Source organism: Arachis hypogaea, chromosome 20, assembly GCF_003086295.3.
Source record: "Arachis hypogaea cultivar Tifrunner chromosome 20, arahy.Tifrunner.gnm2.J5K5, whole genome shotgun sequence".
Lineage (NCBI taxonomy): Eukaryota > Viridiplantae > Streptophyta > Magnoliopsida > Fabales > Fabaceae > Arachis > Arachis hypogaea.
The window spans coordinates 139,926,087-139,946,841 of record NC_092055.1 but is presented as its reverse complement, the minus strand read 5'-3'; the positions used below and the strand labels follow the sequence as shown (position 1 = coordinate 139,946,841).

Below are 20,755 nucleotides of genomic sequence, written 5' to 3'. Positions count from 1 at the left end.
AAAACCAACTTGGCATGTTAACCGTTAACTTGATAGTTAAGTATTTTTTAAAAATGACAAAAAAATTGTATTGTCTTAAAAAAAAATAAGATCAATACATGCCATATATATAGCAATTTACTATTTACTATAATAAATAATGTAGGATCCATTATTACCAGAATGCATAAAATGAAAAATAGATATCAAAATGCATTTTTTTCATAATCTATGTAAATCGCGACAGGAGTCCCGCGGTTTATGAAACTTGATAGTTAAGTATTTTTTAAAAATGACAAAAGAAATTGTATTGTCTTAAAAAAAATAAGATCAATACATGCCACACATACACACACATATATATGTGGGCAATTTACTATTTACTATAATAAATAATGTAGGATCCATTATTACCAGAATGCATAAAATGAAAAATAGATATCAAAATGCATTTTTTTCATAATCTATGTAAATCGCGATAGGAGTCCCGCGGTTTATGAATACACATAATTCACTATAGGGGTATCGCGGATTACATGCCAGGGGAAATAAGCATAAACCGCGACAAGGGTCTAGCGATTTATGTGTTAGTATAAATACGCTTTAGGGGTCTCACGGATTACATTTGTGGTGGTTGTAAAGTTTTTTAGAGAGAAAGAGAGGTTTTTTAGAGAGAGGAAAAGAGAGAAAAGTGTGGGGTGATTGATTTGAGATCGGAGTCGGGACTATGGCAGAGGCATGCAGTCTTTACAGGCTCAACGGCGGTGGTTGCCCTTTGTGGCGAGACTTGATGATATGGGCAGTTATAGCTGGGGGTTGATAGCGTTGGCCTAGCTATATCGTTGCATGTGTCGGGTGGGCAACAGAAACGTGACAAGCTTGGCAGGCCCACTGCAACTACTGCAGTCATGAATTTTCTGGCGGTTTCCTAGCCTCAGGCCGCGGGGATTCGACACATATTCCTTCCCATTGGCTTCCAAGTATACAATCTGTGTAGTTAGACTTGAACTGTAACTTTTTTTTATTATGGTTCTACCTGTTAATATTGTATAACATTGTATTCGTTCAGGTGGGCCACCTACTTGCCGACATCTGACCGCAAGGAGGAGAGAGTCGTCCAGCGTCGCCTAGCGTTGGACCGCTTAGGTGATCGAGATGTAAGTTTATTCATTTTGTTTCAATTTTTATCTAGTAATTAACTATATATTTGTTAGTTAATGGACTAATAAATGTATTCTGTCAACGTCTGTAGATTGTTTGGGAGCCTTATGCTTCGCTCGACGTGATGGCTGTTGTTCATCCAGAGATTCTCACAGAGGAGCACAGTCGGTTATGGCGTGCATGTACTTGCTTGATATACTTCATCGTCATTGAGTGGCACCAGGTGGATAGGGTACTGCCACAGCTGGGTGGCGTCTAGCACGAGCCTGAGCCAGCCTCGAATATAGACTGGCTCCATGCCAAGGATGGGAGGGGTGGGGACAGATGGTTCCCGAGCTACTATCAGGTATGGCACCTTAGTTGGCAGAACAGGGTTGATGCTGTCCTGAGTATCCCCAGGTGCCTGATCCCGGGCCGTCCGCAGACTTTCTGTGATAGTGGTACAGAGTGGCCCATAGGTTTCTGTCGCCGGATTCCTTGATTGCCGATCCTAGGGTCGAGGAGATCAGTCAGGATGTTGTTCAGAGAGGGTCGTCATAGGCACCTTCTAGAGTTCCGATGCCGGACGTGCCTGATAACAGGCGCGTCGAGCAGCGACAACGCGTTGGTACCCGGGCTACAGACCGGGAGTGGCGATGGCTGGATGACATGATTCAGGATGACAGATCTGGTGGCGACGGAGTCGGACATGCCGATCACTTTGTCCGGCGTGGCCGTCCTCAGCGTCGAGGTGGTTCATCAGGGGTCGCATCTGGTGGTCCTGGTGATAGACCCACTGAGCAGGCAGGGGGCGGAGACCCAGGAGGTTCCTCTTACACATGTTTCGAGCTCCTAGGAGATGCGACCCTGTACCACATCAAGCGGCCCGTCTCACTCTGGCTGGCCTCTAGCGCTACTATGCTGGAGGTTCAACGGGCATGCCCACGCCATATGCAGATGGAGGTGTCCCTCCCATGCCCAACCAACTATCATACAGGCTGGCAGCAGGCTCATTCAGGTCTACATGAAACTGGGGCTGGAACCCATGAGGGTCAGACATCTGCGGCTGGTACCGCTGCATACTCTCCATATCTGGACGGTACCCCTGCGTAACGTCCATCTGGGGCTGGGTCTCCAGCATCTGATTCTGTGGGATCTGCTGCTGAAAATGCGGAGGGTCGTCATCCCGGATGAGATCTACAAAGTCGGAATAGAACTGTGAACTCCCAACTTCGTGGTCCATATCCATCGTGAGGACAGGCAGGAGTCGTAGCTTACTATTTTATGTTTTCATTGACGTAAACTATGTATGTCAGATTTATCATGTACTTTTGTATTATATGTGTTTGTACTTAGTTTATTTCCATGGAATTAGGTGTGTGTTATGTATGTTTTTGTTAACCATAGACTTATTTTGTTTTATGTTTATACAAACTGCTCACTAACGCATAAACCGCTAGACTCTTGTCGCGGTTTATGCACAATAGTCATTCACACGTAAACTGCGATACCCCTGTCGCGATTTATGCTTATTTTCCCTGGCACGTAATTCGCAACACTCCAATAGCGAATTACGTGTATTCGTAAACTGTGAAACTCCTGTCGCGATTTATATAGATTATAAAAAAAATGCATTTTAGTATCCATTTTTTGCAACAATCTCCTCTTTAAAAAAAAAAAAGATAAAACTGAATTTGGTATTCATTCCACTCCTAATTGTGAGGTTACGATAATCCAATTTTTTTTCAACCTTTCCAATAATTGTGGTCTCTATTTTGGTTAGAGAAAAAATAAAACTGATAAAAATAGTAAAATGATAATGTGAAAGTTTTATTATCATTGAATTAATCTATTAATTTTTTTAAAGAAATATTTTTATTCATAAAGAAGCCAAATAACACTTACAAATATAATAGATATTAATTTTACATCGATAATAAGAAGATCAATATCTTATGTATTAAATTATAATCTGATAGAAAGCATAATATTCGATTACTAAAATTTTAAAAAATAAAAACAGAAAAAAATTTGAGTCTCTTTTATTTTTAAATTTACACAGATGTACTGCAAGACAGTAAAATATATTTTCTTCTTCTCTACATAGATCTGAATATTTCCTAAATATAAAAATTTTCTTCTAAATTTGAAAAGATATGTGGATTAAATCACAAGCAGCAACCATAAAAAGAACCAAAAGCATCACTATAAAAGAGAAAAAACACCACGGATGGATTATTAAAATCAGGAACACAAAGTTAAACTCAAGTCCGATAACAATCAACAATGAGAATCGTAGACAGAGAAAAAGAGAAATTAAAATAAACCTAAAACTAAAAGAAATAAGAAATTAAAATCAGAAGAAAATACTAGAACCAGCAAAAAAATAAGAGAAGAGAAAGTGAAAGAAAAGGAAAGAAACGAGTAAGAAAAAGGCTGGGAGAGGATTTTTCCAAATCTAACCAAACTAGAAGGAAAAAAAAGTGAAAATCAAGAGGAAAATTGGAAAACGAGAAGAAGAATAAATGAGCATTTGTACCCATAAAAGATAAAAATACTGACATATGTACCCACACTAAATCGAAACTAAACTTGTACCCACGCAAGATGCCATCCATGTGACAAAAGTACCCTGTCTTTGGAGGGTTGGAGTACCACGTAGGGTACTTTTGTCACGCAGAGGACATCTTGCGTGGGTACAAGTTTAGTTTCGATCTAGTGTGGGTACATATGTCAGTGTTTTCAACTTTTATGGATACAAATGGTCATTTATTCGGAGAAGAATACCAAAGAAAGTAGGTGAGGTAAGAAAGAACAAAGAAAAAGGAGGAGACGTTTGGAGGTTGAGAAGAGGCCGTCGCTGCCAAGGCTGAGCAGTGGTGACAGCCCTCAAAGCGAGAGTCTCTTAGGTATGGGAGAGAGAGGATGCTTAATGATTTCCTACGTATTAGAGATTGTTAGCAGAAAAGAAAATAATGAAATTATAGTTCTCCACGTAATAAAAATTACCAAGTTGATTAAGTCTTATTAAGTTATTGAGTAAAATGGTCAAATTCGTTCTTGAAAGATTACTTATTCTCTAAATTAGTTCTTGAAAGATTTTTTTCAGTTAAATTTATCCTTCAACGATTTTAAGTTAATCATGTTGGTCCTTCTTCCACTTTTTTGTTTACGCCATCAAAATTTGCTAATGTAACATATTAAATGACATCACAATACACATTTAAAAATTTCTATTGACTATTAATATGATAAGTTCATAAAATTATATCAAATCAAAATTTAATTAAAGAAATCTTAAGACATTAGAATAATTTAATCTGATATTGATTTTTTTTTTTTTGTGATAATTTGATATTGATTTGATTTAATTTTATAAATTTATCATGTTAATCGCTAATTAAGATTAATATATATGTGTTGTGATATCACTTAATATATTATATTTATAAATTTTAACATTCTTAACAACCAAAATGATAAAAAGGCTAACCTGATTAACTAAAAACTTTTAAAAAATAAATTAAATTAAAAAAATCTTTTAAAAATATATTTAAAAAATATATTTTTTTTAAAAACTAATTTAACCATTTAGTATTTACTCTCTTAAGTTAATTTCTCTCCATAGTTCTCCACAATTCTCCCTGCTTCAAAAAACAAAAAAAAGGTATATTGAAATTACTAAGTTGTCCCCAGATATATTTCCACAAAAAAACCTAATCTCATTTTGTCTGATTCTTTCTCAAACTCAATTTCTCGTCTCAACTTTGCCTCACTCCCAATCTCAAATCTCACTTCCTCTCTTCTCTGCCATCACTGCAGTCACTCACTTTCCCTCTCTTCTCTTCCATTGCTGCCTTCGTGGCTGCCCTCACCGCCTTGCTGCTTTCGCCATTACCATCCTCCCTCACTACCTTATTCCCGCTCTCTGCTGAGTAGCATTATAGATGGATCGAGAATGGGGTTCCAAGCCAGGGAGCGGCGGCGCCGCCTCCGCTCAGAACGAAGCCATCGACCGCCGTGAGCGTCTCCGGCGGCTTGCCCTCGAGACCATTGATCTCGCCAAGGATCCTTATTTCATGCGCAATCACCTCGGAAGGTAAACAAAAACCCTAGTTTCCCTAAAACCCTAGCTCTGAAAATATTCCTCTGTTGCGAGCGATTCTCAATAAATTGAATTGCTTTTTTTTTTTTCTCAGCTACGAGTGCAAGCTTTGCTTGACTTTGCACAACAATGAAGGGAACTACTTGGCCCATACGCAGGGGAAACGACATCAAACGAATTTGGCGAAGCGTGCTGCTCGTGAAGCTAAAGATGCTCCAGCTCAACCTCAACCTCACAAGCGCAAAGTTTCCGTTCGCAAAACAGGTTTTTATTTTTTTTATTTTAATTTTTTTTTGTAATTCTAATTCTCAATCAAAATAGTATATCACTAGTTTAGTCATAGATATCAATCTATCAATCAGATTAGTGTCTGTGTTAGTAAATTAAGTACTGATTGAGTTGAGAGCATACGAGGACACAATGTTAAGGACTACCCTTTCTCTTGAAAAGAAGAACATAATAGCTAAAATGAAATATCTGGCATGAAAATGATACTAATACTAATTTGTAAGCGTCAGTGACAATTGTGATTTATTTATCTTGAATTTCATGGTTCAACGTAAGGGTACATTCCATTCTGCATTGGCGGTTGTGGTTGTATGTAGCATATGAAAGTATCATTTCGTGTGATGGGATGTTATACAAATAGTTGTTTGGGGTAACAATATTTACAGGGACTAACAATAGGATTTATCTGTTTTGATGACTGAAGCTTAGGGATATCTGAATCTGGAGACGATTCTTTAACATTTCTGATCTCAGAGACCAGTCAATTTTCCCTCTCAGATATCTTCTAAAATTTCAATTTTTCATTGACATCTACTTGGGTAGAACTTACTGGTCTTCTCTTGTAGAGATAAAGAGTGGGCTGCTCAAAAATCATTCTCCGCCCGTAGTTTTCAAATTGATTTTATAGGTCCAAACATTTTCTTTACATATTTTGATGTGGGTTATATGGATTATGAATGCTAATTCGGCGTACCTAGTGAACGGGGATAACTTCACAACTTGGGGTTTTCTTTATAGCTATGTTGTGCTTGATCAGAATATGAGATTAGTATCCATGCCTATTTGTGGGACTTCAACTTATTATTTTCTACATGATATGTTATGGAATTATGGGACATATTAGAAAACAACACAAATGTGGCTCTCCATAATTGTGTGATTATAATGATGAATGAGATGATATTATTCCATTTGAACTGATTTGTGTCTTGCGTACTATGAGAGTGGTTTTATACAGAGTGAGATGCAAGATGCTGTCAATATTACTTTGTGGTTGATTTTTTTTTTAATCTTTTATTTTATAAAAGAAACCCTATTTAACATAAGAATATAATGCGGAAATATTTTATATTTTGGCAGTCAAGATTGGTCGACCTGGATATCGGGTGACAAAGCAATATGATCCAGAGACAAAGCAACGATCTCTGCTTTTCCAGGTATTTTTTAGGTTATCTTTACTTCTTCAGTTTCCCTTCTGCCTCGTAACTTTCTTAATTTATTATTTTTCCGAATTATACAGATTGAATATCCTGAGATTGAAGACCTAACAAAGCCAAGGCACCGATTTATGTCTTCTTATGAGCAGGTGGGACTGTGTCATTTTATTGGCTTATCACTATCTTTCTGTGTTAAGTTGCATTCTTTTTGTCCTCAATGAAAGCATGGTCTAAAATAAATTACTTTTTCCCTCTCTCTGGTCACATTTTTTCACAGAGGGTGCAACCATTTGATAAAAGATATCAATATCTTTTGTTTGCGGCTGAACCATATGAAATCATTGCTTTCAAGGTAAATCACTGCTCTTGTTTATCCCTTTTGTCTTTTTTATATTTTTTCTAAGGAAAAAGAATTATAGTGAATTTTTATTGGGCCTTAGTCCATTTGTGCTGAGTTGAGAAAATTCTTTCTTTTGTTGATTAATCTGTATTTACAGGTCCCTAGCACGGAGATTGATAAGTCTACACCAAAATTTTTCTCACACTGGGACCCAGATTCAAAGATGTTCACGGTATACTTTCCTCCTGTTTCCCATTTTTTTTTTTTAATGAAAGTACATATTTTGCGTGGAATTGGGGAATAATTTGATATTTTTCCTTAGGGAATTGGGAAAGTGATCTGGGAGCATTGAATTAATATATCTTTCTGAACCCCTTTTTTTGGACGAAAAATTAGAAGCAGAACCTATAGTATGTTAAGCCAAGGAAATAATATGCACTGATCCCGAGAGCTTTAACACATTTAATATTGGAAAAATGGCATGGCTCTACAGCCACATGGCCTTGAATCTGGTTGTTTAATTTCTTTCTGGCTATTGCTTGTTCTTTTTGTTCATATGGTGTGCTCAATGATATTCGATTTGTCACCTGTCATTGATGATGAAATTGATATTTTTATGCAGCTACAATTGTATTTTAAATCCAAGCCACCAGAGGCAAACAAACCACAGCCCCCATCTACTGCCAATGGTACAGCAGCACCTGGTGTTCCACCAAGGCCCATGCCCCCGCCACCTCAAGCTCCACCACCACCTCCTCCTCCTCCACAGGGGCTACCTCCTGGTGCACCTATTGGAAATCCTCCTAGAGCCCCTCCACCTCCAATGCCAGGATCATTGCCACCCCCTCCTCCTATGGCAAATGGTCCCAGACCTGCACCTCCTGGTGGAATGCCATCTATCCCGCCCCCTCCCCCAGTTGGCAGTGGCACATCAGGAGGTTTCAACATGGGTTCTAGACCGCCGTCAATGCCACCTCCACCCCAAGGTTTCCCATCCCAACAAATGCAGAATCAGGGTGTCCGGATGCCTCCACCTCCCCCTAACATGGGACAGTAGATGAAGCCTAGAGGCAGTATGCTGATCATTTGAATTGTTCAACAATTTGTTCGATGACCATATATGTTGATATTGGAGTCAGTCTTAGTAGCTGGACTCCAAATTAACGAGGCATGGTTCATTTGTCTATTTGAGTTTACAAATCTAGATGTCATTGTACTAAGCCATATGGTGGTTGGTATTTGTGCCTGGTTGGTATTGGCCATATAATGTACCGCTAACAGATTCTTAAATCGCTTATGGTCGGAATTTTTTTATCGGTTTGAATTGCAATAGTAGTATTGGCCATGCTTTTGATGGTATCACTTTTCATGTAATTTTGTAAAACGAGAACATTTAAATTACCTGTAAGTAATATATCTTAAATGGAAGGCGATAGTTAGCATTTTGTGCGACTATGTATTCTTATTCGCCATTCATAAGTAATGTATCTTATAATGGAATGTTGCATGGTTTTATCATGTCAATGTGTTACATGTGTTAATTGGCAAGTCTTTTGGGACAAATTAGTACCTATGCTGTTCTAACCATGTAGCTTTTGCAAATGCGCATCCGTAAGCGTCTACTACCAGTATCCTATGGGAGTGTAGAAACAAGTTGAAGACGTTGTGGATGAGGATGGTGATCACGAAGCTGCATGGGCTTCACCACCTTCTCAATTTTTCTTTTCTAAGCAACAATGATTTTATTTTTATTTTAGTTTTTTTTTTTAAGAAATAAAGAGTTTAAAGAAAAAGATAGTTGTTTTTGTTTATTGGCTTAAAAAATGATTATTCCTAACCTTTTCCCATTTTTTATTTTAAAAACTAATTTAGATTCCTTTATATACAGCAAGTTGCTGTGTTGCACTTATGTTGCCTGAGATTAGGTTACTATGTATAACGTTTTTCAGTTTATTTATAAAAATATACACTAATTTTTTTAATATTTATAAACAATATTATGTTGATTTATGCGATTGTACAAACTAAATAACATCAACCAATATTTAGTATAAGTATGAGAAAGCCAAAGAGGATTGACAACAGAGGTTTGGAAGTTGAAACACAAACTAATTAACATGAAAATATATCTCCTAATTTTGCAATGTCAAATTCACCTGAACTTATCAATATCTTAAAAAAACAAAAAGCATATAAGTATAAATTAATTAAAGAATGATAAATATATTCCATATATAAGGAGTCTTAAAGACAATATTTCTTGGAGTCAATAAACGATAGTAAGAAATAATGCTGGTTTAAATAAATAATGGACGGATTCTAGAACCATTTTGAAATACAGTGCAATTCTTCTGGATCCCCTTTTGTTTCTTACTTTCTAGAACTAGTTTATTTATAACTGAGCTAACCCTAGCCGTGCTGATACCGTGGAAACAAAACCTTACCCAGTCAACTTCCTCTACAATCTCTATCTAGAAAAAACGTCTAGTTCTTACAAAGGGAAGAGTAATTCTTACTCTGCGTGTATTAATTTATTATTATATCACAAAATAATTAAAAAAAGAGAGGAAAAAAATGACGTATCATAAACGTTGAACCACACAACCAACTATAAATGCTTCTCTGTGTTCCACTCCCAATTAACTAACATCCACAACTAGCTTCAAACAATTTTGAATTTTCACTGTGAATCCATTAGCCACTAACAAATTATGGAACGTTACCAGAATTTACTTGAAACTAGACCTGCATCTCACTCCAACTTCGAGTTCCCCAAAGCTGTTTCCCCAACCGTTCCCAACGACGTCGTTTTTTGCGGCAAAGTCATAACTCGTCAAACCAGACCGGATTCGGAGCTGAGTAAACCAGAGACTTTGGCCAAGCAAAACTCCGGTCGGACCAACGGCTTTACCGCCCTGCTTAGATCACCGTCCTGCATGGAAAGGCGGTGCCGGAAGAGCTGCAGCTCAAATAATAAGCGTTACAACGGGATGTTTGGAACGGTGAAGTTTCCGTTGCAAATGGATCTGAGTGACATTAAGATGAGGCAAGAACGGAATGAGCCCGCGCCATTGCCGAAGTTTCCGTCGGAGGAAGGCTGCAGCGACGGAGGAGAGAGTTGCTGGGAATTGGTCCGGCCACTTAGGCGTCGGGGAGCACTGATGAGCGTCTTAGCTAAGGCCTCATGTGGATGTTTTCCCATCTTTTAGGATCTTTTTATTTATTTATTTATTTTACCAATTTTTCATTTTAAATTTTTTCTCCATATAATATACACTCATAGTTATGTAAATTATTAATAAAAGTATGAAAAATAAGAAAAGAAAAGTCGAAGGATTTTTATTATATATTGTTGTTATATATTACGAGAGAATATTGTTACCATTTTATACTATAAAATTAATTTTAAATTTTAAAATAAGTTAAAATCACCAAAATTTTTAGATAATTTTATTAAAAAAAGATAAACATAAATAATTTAAAAATAAATATAAGTATAATAAATTTTATTTAAAAAAATAATAAAATAAAAATTTAAAATTATACACAGCAATATTAACATAAGTTAAACATAAGTCATTGGACTTTGGTTATCCAAAAAATTTGAGATTTCTGCGTCAAATCCTTAGGAATTAAGTGTAGGAATTGAATTCAAAATATCAACATGATAAAATAGTAAGTGTTTGATAACATTTAAATTAAAATAATATAATTTATATATTTTTTGATAAACAACGAGGTAAAAAACCCAAAGACACTACCTAAAAATTATTCTAGAAAAGGAGACGTCATGACATTAAAAAGAAAATAAGACGAAATATAGGAAGATAAATTATAAAAGAAATTACAATCAAATTTCAGAGAGTGACTATTAGATGTTAAACGATCGAAAAATCAATTTGCTTTTCGAAATTTATGGCGAAGCTTCTAACTTAAAAACTTGCTGAACCTGTCTTTAATAGCCACGATGAGCATGTGAACTTCATGGAGATCGATAGTATTATTCAGATACAAACGAAACTGCAACTCTAGAATCAACCTCAATAGCGAGATTAGCAATACCCAAATGAATAGCTAATTCCGTATCAAGAAGTATACCCCACAATTTAGGCACAGTAACAATATAAACACCTAGATTGGCGCTAAAACAAGCTAAGAATTGTCCTTTATGATCCCGCAAAATACACCACATGCAACCTTTCCCTCCTTTAACACTGAACCATCTGTATTTAGTCTAATAAAAGAGGAAGGGGGGGAGAGGATTGGGATAGACGAATAAATCTGCTTTTCCATAAAAGAACCAACATTTCTCCTTATTCTGATAAACTCAGGGTAGCAGCGTAATCTTGAGCTAGCCGAAGAGCAGCCAAATAGATAGTATCCTCTGGCATAGTTCGATCCTCTTCAAAGATATACTTATTCTGACGAAACCAAACAGTATTCATGATACAAGAGAAAAGTAGCGGCCAAGGAATAACTTGGTAGGTGGATTGGGATGACTCTTTAGTTCTATAGAAAATATTTTATTTATATTATAAAAAAAATAATAAATGAATGTATTGATGCATCCACGGTTGATTTTGTGTCTCTGGAGCCTGTACTTATTCTCCATTATTGATTTTGTTTTTGTACTGTTGTTATGTAAGACATTCCGTTAATTATTTAATTTTGACTTCACTGTGGAACTAAATTGATGCTAAATGAAACTTTTTTGGATTCAAATAGAATACTTTAAACCTTAAGGACTAAAACAGAATTATGCCCAAACATAAGGACCAATTTAGTACTATACCCTAAAATTTTATGATTTATAATATAAGCTTGAGGAACAAGAAATTTTACAAATCATTATAGTCATTATTAGTAATTTATAGTAAGAATTCCAATAATAATAATAATAATAATAATAATAATAATAATAATAATAATAATAAATTTTTTTATGGGTTGATGACATTAAAAGGCAATGATAGTAAGTAATTACTCGTTATATTTTAATAATTTAAAATTATATTTAGTTGATATTTTTATATAATAATAAAGTTTAAGTATATTAGGGATCTATTTGTTAATAATATTAAAATTTATATTATTATTATAAACGTTTACCTTAAGATTTAGATTTGATTTGTTAATCATTTCGAAAGATTGATAAATAATAATAAAATCATGATCTTCTATGATTTAAATGAGATAATAATTACGAAAATAATCATTTTTTTTAGAATGGATCCTCCTAATTGTAAAAAAAAAAAATTAAAAAAATAAAGTATAATTTTTAATTTTTTATTATTCTCTTTCTTATATTTTTTTTAGTCCCACTCAAGGTTGTCAAACTCGCGAGTCTAAGTAAACTCGTGGAGCTGACCTAGACTCGACTCGCGAGTTAACTCGTAGACTCGTACGAGTTCACCTGTTATGAAGTTATATATATATATATATATATATATATATATATATATATATATATATATATATATATATATATAATGTATATTTACTCAATTCTAACCCTTAAAATTAATAATATCAATCTTAAAGCACATAATAAATTAAAATAGGAGCATACATTATAACAAATACTTTAAAATACACATTCAAATCATTTATAATAATTATTATACAAATACAACATAGAACACACAAAATTAAAAATTCTAAATCTGTAATACTAAATCTTTAATTGAATATTGAACAATATCAAATAATCAAATTAACTCTATTCAAAATAATTAATTACTAATCAGCCATGAATGGATGAACCATCTGGCCATTTAACATAAACGATAAGCAATAAACTAAAATTAGAAGCAATAAAATTTAAAAAGAAAAAAAAAACTAAATCAAGAAGCAAAGGCTAAAAGAAAGGGCAAAAGGCATACACAAAATAGAGGATACAGAAGAAAAGAAGGGGCAAAGTCCTAGCAACAGCAGATCGAAGACAAGGGTATAGCAGTAGCACGAAATGATGGCGACAAAGAGTCATAGATTTCACGACGGCACAAACCATAGTAGAGATAGGATTGTAGGAGAAGTAGTCAAACTCGTGAACGGTGATAGCACAATGGAGTTGCGGATAGTGGAGATGTGAAGAAATACAAAGTAGAGGGCAACATAGATAAAATTCACAAAGACAATGGCGCAAATCAGAGCAGAGGTAGCAGACGCAGGCAAATAGCAGCAGCTCGACGGTGAACGACGACTGCGGCAGAACATGAAGAAAGTGAGACTTGAGAGAAACGATGCAGATGAGTGAGTTGTGAGTGAGTTTTCTTTCATTCTTTGGGAGTATTATCGTAACCCTAATAAAAAAAAGTGTTTTTTTTTTGTTTCAAAAAGACATTTTTTTAGCAAAAATGAAGAAAAATACAAACTCGCTAACTCGGTCCTAGACTCACGAGTTTGTCCGAGTTTGATCGAGTCTGACCGAGTCTAGCTGAATCTAGCCGAGTTTACTCAGGATAGAGTGTATGACCGAGTCAACTCGATTCCATATCTAAACTCGTAAACTCGTACGAATTTACGATTTAACTCGAGAGTTTGACATTTTAAGTCCCACTTATAAAATTAATAATGAAAAATTATACTTTTACTCCATTAGAAAAAAAAAGGATCCATTCCTGCATTTCTGTGTATTCTATATGTTGAGACTGTTGAAGAATTCTCCTACTAATAGGACAGCATGTACTTCATCTAAAATCTACTAGTAGGAAAGATTATCATAAGTAAGAATGTTGAAATTGTTGAAGAAATCCGTTACTAGTAGAACAGCATGTACTTCATCTACAATCTACTAGAAAATTTTTTTTTTTAATTATTTTGTTAATATTTTTTTTTATTATTAAAATTTAACAAATACACTAAATAAATGAAAAACAAATCTTTCTTTATTGAAAAAATATTTTTTTATAGACTAAAATAATTTGATCAAGTTAATATTGTCTATATTTAATTCAAAGATAAAATCTTTGATAGTCACTTGAACATAGTAAAATCAGAACGAAATAACAAATATAATTGTAATAAGATATTATGGAAATTAAATAATTAAAAAAAAATTATTTAAAATTTTTTTTTGAAAAGAAGAAAGATAAATATGTTGAATATATCAGAAGGAGAGATAAGATAAGTGGTTAACTAGTTAAATAACATTGGATAGATCCGGATTCCGGAGTTCCAAAATTTCATCGAAGAAGTTGCGGCAGCCCCGTGCCCGTGCTGACCGCCGTCTTCCTCCTCCGCTATCTCATCTCAATGTATGTTTTATCTTGAGAGTAGATTTGTTAGAATTATATTGTTTTTGATTTCTTATTCCTGCTGTTGTAGAGAATGAAGAGGGGTCCCATTCCTGATGATGATGATGATGATACTGTTGCGAGGAAGGGCAAGGTTGTCACAACCACCGAGGGGTGGCCGGAACTGCTCCGCTGTACCACCACAAAACCACCGCCTATCCTTCTGGACGAGCTCATAGCGGAAATCCTGCTGAGGATTCCGGCAAGGTCTCTCGTTCGATTAAGGAACAGTGTCTGCAGTTCATGGAGAACCCTAATTTCCAGTTCCCAATTTGCCAAGGACCACCTTCGACGTTCAATGGCGATGGATCCAGCCTTGACCCACCCGCGTATTGCCTATAATAGCACCTGGCACTCATACCCCACAATCGGAGTTTTCTCCGTCCGATCTGTGTTCGAGAACCGTCCCCACGAACCCACCAAAGTAGTTGGCTATGAGGGACGACGCTACCTTCGCATGATTGGCACTTGTAATGGATTGCTGTGCTTGCACGATAAGCAGCGTGAGGATGGATTATTGAGCCCTCGTGCCATGCTGTGGAACCCCTGCACCGGATTCACATCTCAGCCGCTTGAAATTGGCGGTATATTCAGCGTCTGTGGATTCGGTTATGATCATGTGAACGACAAGTATAAGCTTTTCGTCATTGTGGAAAAGAAATCAGGTGAATCTTTCACCAGAATTTTCACATTCGGCCCAAAATCTACCTGGAGAACAATTCAGGATTTCCCATATAGACTACATGACCCCAATAACAAGACTATTCTGTTGGCTCCGGTAGGGCTTTTTGTTAGTGGCACTGGCACCCTTAATTGGCTTCTTTGCAGCAGTCGTACTAGTTTTGTAGCAGTTCTTTCCCTTGACTTGGTGAAAGAGACTTATAGTCAGATTTCCCTTCCCAGTAGGGATTCAGATGATGCTCTCCGTGTGTTTCCCCATTTGAGTATCTTGAGGGGTTGTCTTGCTGTTTGTTATGAGACTAAGAAAACTCATTGGACTCTCTGGATGATGAAGGAGTATGGAGTTCCTCAATCTTGGACTAAATTGGCCATAATCCCCCACCACCCACTACTCCTTGATCCTCCTAGAAATTTTTCATTAGTGCCTGTGTACATGTTGAAAAATGATGTTCTACTGGTGATTTCTCCTAGTTGCAAGTTTGTTTTATGTAACTTGAACGATGGCAGCATAGATTTTCCTAATATTGACAGCTCCGGTGATGGCATGACCCAACTCCGTCCTTTGTCTCGGGGTGTAGGCGGAAGGACATATCACATCTATTATGAAAGCTTAGTTTCACCCTCGCACTTTGGTCTTCCAACTTGCTCATCTGAAATGCGGTTATTTAAGCCAAGCCTATAATCTCTTAAGCCTCTTCATTTGGTGAAGAATATCCTGCACGGTCTCTTCAATCCATAACTTTATTATCATTATGTGGTGCCTTGTTTTTTCCATTTTTTTTAAGTAGCTTCCTTATGAATCGAACTGAACCATACATACATGAATACCAATCGTGTTTCGAATTAGGATCGAGAGTAATTCGAACTAGGTGAGTTCGAATTACAGGTTTGGCGCTTCAGCAAGTAATTCCTAGTTGGTTGGAATTAGTCAAAGTTTGTCTCGAATAGTAATTCGAATTATGCTGTTAAAAAATTAATAATTTATTAAAAAAATTTATTAAAAAAATTAATAATTTAAAAATTAAAAAAATATATATTTTATTTCATACGTTAAAAAAAAGCTAACAAAATATTTAATTACGAGACTTTTTTTAAAATATTAATGAGCTATCAATTCTAATTCCATACAATACTTTTCTGTTCATTTTTAATAGTTCATGAATACTTTTTAATAAAATTTTTTAATAAATTTTTTTAAATTATACTACAAATAATATTTTATCCTATGCAAAATAATTTAAAAAAATGGCTTAAAAAATATTAGGAGTACTATAAAAATTTGTAATGTTCTAATAACTTAGGTAAATACATGAATGTACTCAAATTTTAAATAAAATATTCTACATAGTCAATAATAATTTAGAAATGAAAGAAAATATTTTATTTCATACAAAATAATTTAAAAATATATTTTATTCTATACAAAATAATTTTAAAAAATGGCTTAAAAGTTGTTATGAATACTATAAAAGTTTGTAATATTCTAGTGATTTAGGTAAATACATGATAAAAATATTTTTTCTTTAATTTCTAAATTATTAGTGACTATGTAGAATATTTCTTTAGTGTCCTAAGTCATTAGGACATTACATATTTTTATAGTACTTCTAAAATTTTTTAAGCCATTTTTTAAATTATTTTGCATAGAATAAAATATTTTTTTGTGGTATAATTTAAATAAATTTATTAAAAAATATTCATTAGCTATCAAGAATGGGCAGAAGAGTATTGTATAGAATTCGAATTGCTCACCATATAATTTGAATCAGAGTGATTCTAACTTCCACATGCGTAATTCGAATCATATAATATCTCACTATATAATTTAAATAAATTTACTAAAATTATTTTAATAAAATTATTTAAATTATACCACAAAAAAATATTTTATTCTATGCAAAATAATTTAAAAAATGACTTAAAAAATGTTAGAAGTACTATAAAATTTGTAATGTCCTAATGACTTAGGACATTAAAAAAATACTCAACATAATCACTAATAATTTAGAAATTAAAGAAAAAATATTTTTATCATGTATTTACCTAAATCAATAGAATATTACAAACTTTTATAGTACTCATAACATCTTTTAAGCTATTTTTTAAATTTATTTTGTATAGAATAAAATATATTTTTTAATTATTTTGTATGGAATAATATATATTTTTTAATTTTTAAATTATTAATTTTTTTAATAATTTTTTTAAATAAATTATTAAATTTTTAACAACATAGTTCGAATTACTATTCGAGGCAAACTTTGACTAATTCGAACTCACCTATTTCGAATTACTCTCAATCCTAGTTCGAACCAACTAGGTTCGAATTACATGCATCACTTGTTCCATCAATATTCGAGCTACTTTGGTTCGAATTATGTGTTTTGTTAATTCGAACCAATCTGGTTTGAATTATATAGTAATGTGCTTTGGCTCAAGCAATTTTCAGTTTGGCGGATTTGCGTAATTTTTCAGCTTCCTTGGCTTATTTACGTTTCTTACCCAAATTTTAAATTATAAATGAATTTTTTGTTTGTAATAATTTAATAAAACACAACATTTTTGTCTATTTAATTACAGACGAAATCTCACGGAAAAAAATTAATTTTTTCGACAGAATTATCGACGGATTATCTTTTTCGTCTGTAATTTATGCTAATTCATTTTTTTTTGTTTTTTGACATAAAATTTTTCTAAAATTCTGTTTATATTCCCGTGAGATAAAATCCATAAAAAATATCCGTCTATAATAACTAATTTTCTAGTAGTAGAATTTCTACACAAATAATAATAATAAAGTTTAAGTATATTAGAGATCTATTTGTTAATAATATTAAAATTTATATTACTACTATAAACGTTTACCTTAAAATTTAGATTTGATTTGTTAATCATTTTGAAAGATTGATAAATAATAATAAAATCATGATCTTCTCTAATTTTAAAGGAGATAATAACTACAAAAATAATCGTTTTTTTAGAATAGATCCTCTTAATTGTAAAAAAAAAATTAAGAAAATAAAGTGTAATTTTTAATTCTTTATTATTCTCTTTCTTATTTTTTTTTAATTCCACTTATAAAATTAATAATGAAAAATTATACTTTACTCTATTAAAAAAAAATCCATTCCTGTGTATTCTATATGTTGAGACTGTTGAAGAATTCTCCTACTAATAGTACAGTATGTACTTCATCTACAATCTACTAGTAGGAAAGATTATCATAAGTAAGAATGTTGAAATTGTTGAAGAAATCCGTTACTAGTAGAATAGCATGTACTTCATCTACAATCTACTAGAAAAAAAGATTTTTTAATTATTTTGTTATTAATATTTTTTTTATTATTAAAATTTAACAAATCCACTAAATAAATGAAAAATAAATCTTTTTTTATTGAAAAAATATTTTTTTATAGGCTAAAACAATTTGATCAAGTTAATATTGTCTATGTTTAATTTAAAGATAAAAATTTTTATGGTCATTTGAGCATAATAAAATCAGAACGGAATAACGAATATAATTGTAATAAGATATTATGGAAATTAAATAATTAAGAAATAAATTATTTAAAATTCTTTTTTGAAAAGAAAAAAGATAAATATGTCAGAAGGAGAGATAAGATAACTGGTTAACTAGTTAAATAACATTGGATAGATCCGGATTCTGGAGTTCCAAAATTTCATCGAAGAAGTTGCGGCAGCCCCGTGCCCGTGCTGACCGCCGTCTTCCTCCTCCGCTATCTCATCTCAATGTATGTTTTATCTTGAGAGTAGATTTGTTAGAATTATATTGTTTTTGATTTCTTATTCCTGCTGTTGTAGAGAATGAAGAGGGGTCCCATTCCTGATGATGATAATGATGATACTGTTGCGAGGAAGGGCAAGGTTGTCACAACCACCGAGGGGTGGCCGGAACTGCTCCGCTGTACCACCACAAAACCACCGCCTATCCTTCTGGACGAGATCATAGCGGAAATCCTGCTGAGGATTCCGGCAAGGTCTCTCGTTCGATTAAGGAACAGTGTCTGCAGTTCATGGAGAACCCTAATTTCCAGTTCCCAATTTGCCAAGGACCACCTTCGACGTTCAATGGCGATGGATCCAGCCTTGACCCACCCGCGTATTGCCTATCATAGCACCTGGCACTCATACCCCACAATCGGAGTTTTCTCCGTCCGATCTGTGTTCGAGAACCGTCCCCACGAACCCACCAAAGTAGTTGGCTATGAGGGACGACGCCACCTTCGCATGATTGGCTCTTGTAATGGATTGCTGTGCTTGCACTATGAGCAGCGTGAGGATGGAGTATTGGGCCCTCGTGCCATTCTGTGGAACCCCTGCACCGGATTCACATCTCAGCCGCTTGAAATTGGCGGTATATTCGACGTCTGTGGATTCGGTTATGATCATGTGAACGACAAGTATAAGCTTTTCGTCATTGTGGAAAAGAAATCAGGTGAATCTTTCACCAGAATTTTCACATTCGGCCCAAAATCTACCTGGAGAACAATTCAGGATTTCCCATATAGACTACATGACCCCAATAACAAGACTATTCTGTTGGCTCCGGTAGGGCTTTTTGTAAGTGGCACTGGCACCCTTAATTGGCTTCTTTGCAGCAGTCGTACTAGTTTTGTAGCAGTTCTTTCCCTTGACTTGGTGAAAGAGACTTATAGTCAGATTTCCCTTCCCAGTAGGGATTCAGATGATTCTCTCCGTGTGTTTCCCCAACTGGCTACCTTGAGGGGTTGTCTTGCTGTTTGTTATGAGACTAAGAAAACTCATTGGACTCTCTGGATGATGAAGGAGTATGGAGTTCCTCAATCTTGGACTAAATTGGCCATAATCCCCCACCACCCACTACTCGTTGATCCTCCTAGAAATTTTTCATTAGAGCCTGTGTACATGTTGAAAAATGATGTTCTACTGGTGATTTCTCCTAGTTGCAAGTTTGTTTTATGTAACTTAAATGATGGCAGCATAGATTTTCCTAATATTGACAGCTCCGGTGATGGCATGACCCAACTTCGTCCTTTGTCTCGGGGTGTAGGCGGAAGGACATATCACATCTATCATGAAAGCTTAGTTTCACCCTCGCACTTTGGTCTTCCAACTTGCTCATCTGAAATGCGGTTATTTATGCCAAGCCTATAATCTCTTAAGTATCCTGCACGGTCTCTTCAATCCATAACTTTATTATCATTATGTGGTGCCTTGTTTTTTCCATTTTTCTAAGTAGCTTCCTTATGAATCGAACTGAACCATTGAGAGTAATTCGAACTAGGTGAGTTTGAATTACACGTTTGGACGCTTCAGCAAGTAATTCAAACCTAGTTGGTTCGAATTAGTCAAAGTTTGTCTCGAATAGTAATTCGAATTATGCTGTTAAAAAATTAATAATTTATTAAAAAAATTTATTAAAAAATTTATTAAAAAAATTAATAATTTAAAAATTAAAAAAATATATATTTTATTTCATACGTTAAAAAAAAACTAACAAAATATTTAATTACGAGACTTTTTTAAAATATTAATAAGTTATCAATTCAAATTTCATATAATATTTTTCTGTCCATTTTTAATAGCTCACGAATACTTTTTAATAAATTTTTTTAATAAATTTTTTTAAATTATACTACAAATAATATTTTATCCTATGCAAAACAATTTAAAAAAAATGGCTTAAAAATTGATAGGAGTACTATAAAAATTTGTAATGTTCTACTAACTTAGGTAAATACATGAATGTACTCAAATTTTAAATAAAATA

At 34.1% G+C, this 20,755-nt stretch overlaps 3 protein-coding genes across 3 annotated transcripts; all 3 read left to right on the top strand.

The window, feature by feature from the left end:
- Positions 1 to 4,822: 4,822 nt before the first annotated feature.
- Positions 4,823 to 8,527, top strand: LOC112782533 (uncharacterized). The gene is made up of 7 exons (XM_025824952.3): positions 4,823 to 5,218; positions 5,319 to 5,488; positions 6,593 to 6,669; positions 6,753 to 6,818; positions 6,947 to 7,021; positions 7,167 to 7,241; positions 7,632 to 8,527. The coding sequence occupies exons 1-7, from the start codon at positions 5,067 to 5,069 to the stop codon at positions 8,064 to 8,066; spliced, it is 1,050 nt and encodes a 349-aa protein (XP_025680737.1). The 5' UTR covers positions 4,823 to 5,066; the 3' UTR covers positions 8,067 to 8,527.
- Positions 8,528 to 14,164: 5,637 nt separating this feature from the next.
- On the top strand, positions 14,165 to 15,918 carry LOC140172874 (F-box/kelch-repeat protein At3g23880-like). Its single transcript, XM_025824950.3, has 2 exons — positions 14,165 to 14,265; positions 14,338 to 15,918. Exon 2 carries the CDS (start codon positions 14,339 to 14,341, stop codon positions 15,665 to 15,667), a length of 1,329 nt encoding a protein of 442 aa, XP_025680735.1. The 5' UTR covers positions 14,165 to 14,265; position 14,338; the 3' UTR covers positions 15,668 to 15,918.
- A 2,555-nt stretch (positions 15,919 to 18,473) lies between these two features.
- Positions 18,474 to 20,190, top strand: LOC112782530 (F-box/kelch-repeat protein At3g23880). The gene is made up of 2 exons (XM_025824948.3): positions 18,474 to 18,737; positions 18,808 to 20,190. The coding sequence occupies exon 2, from the start codon at positions 18,811 to 18,813 to the stop codon at positions 20,137 to 20,139; it is 1,329 nt and encodes a 442-aa protein (XP_025680733.1). The 5' UTR covers positions 18,474 to 18,737; positions 18,808 to 18,810; the 3' UTR covers positions 20,140 to 20,190.
- The last annotated feature ends 565 nt before the right edge of the window (positions 20,191 to 20,755 follow it).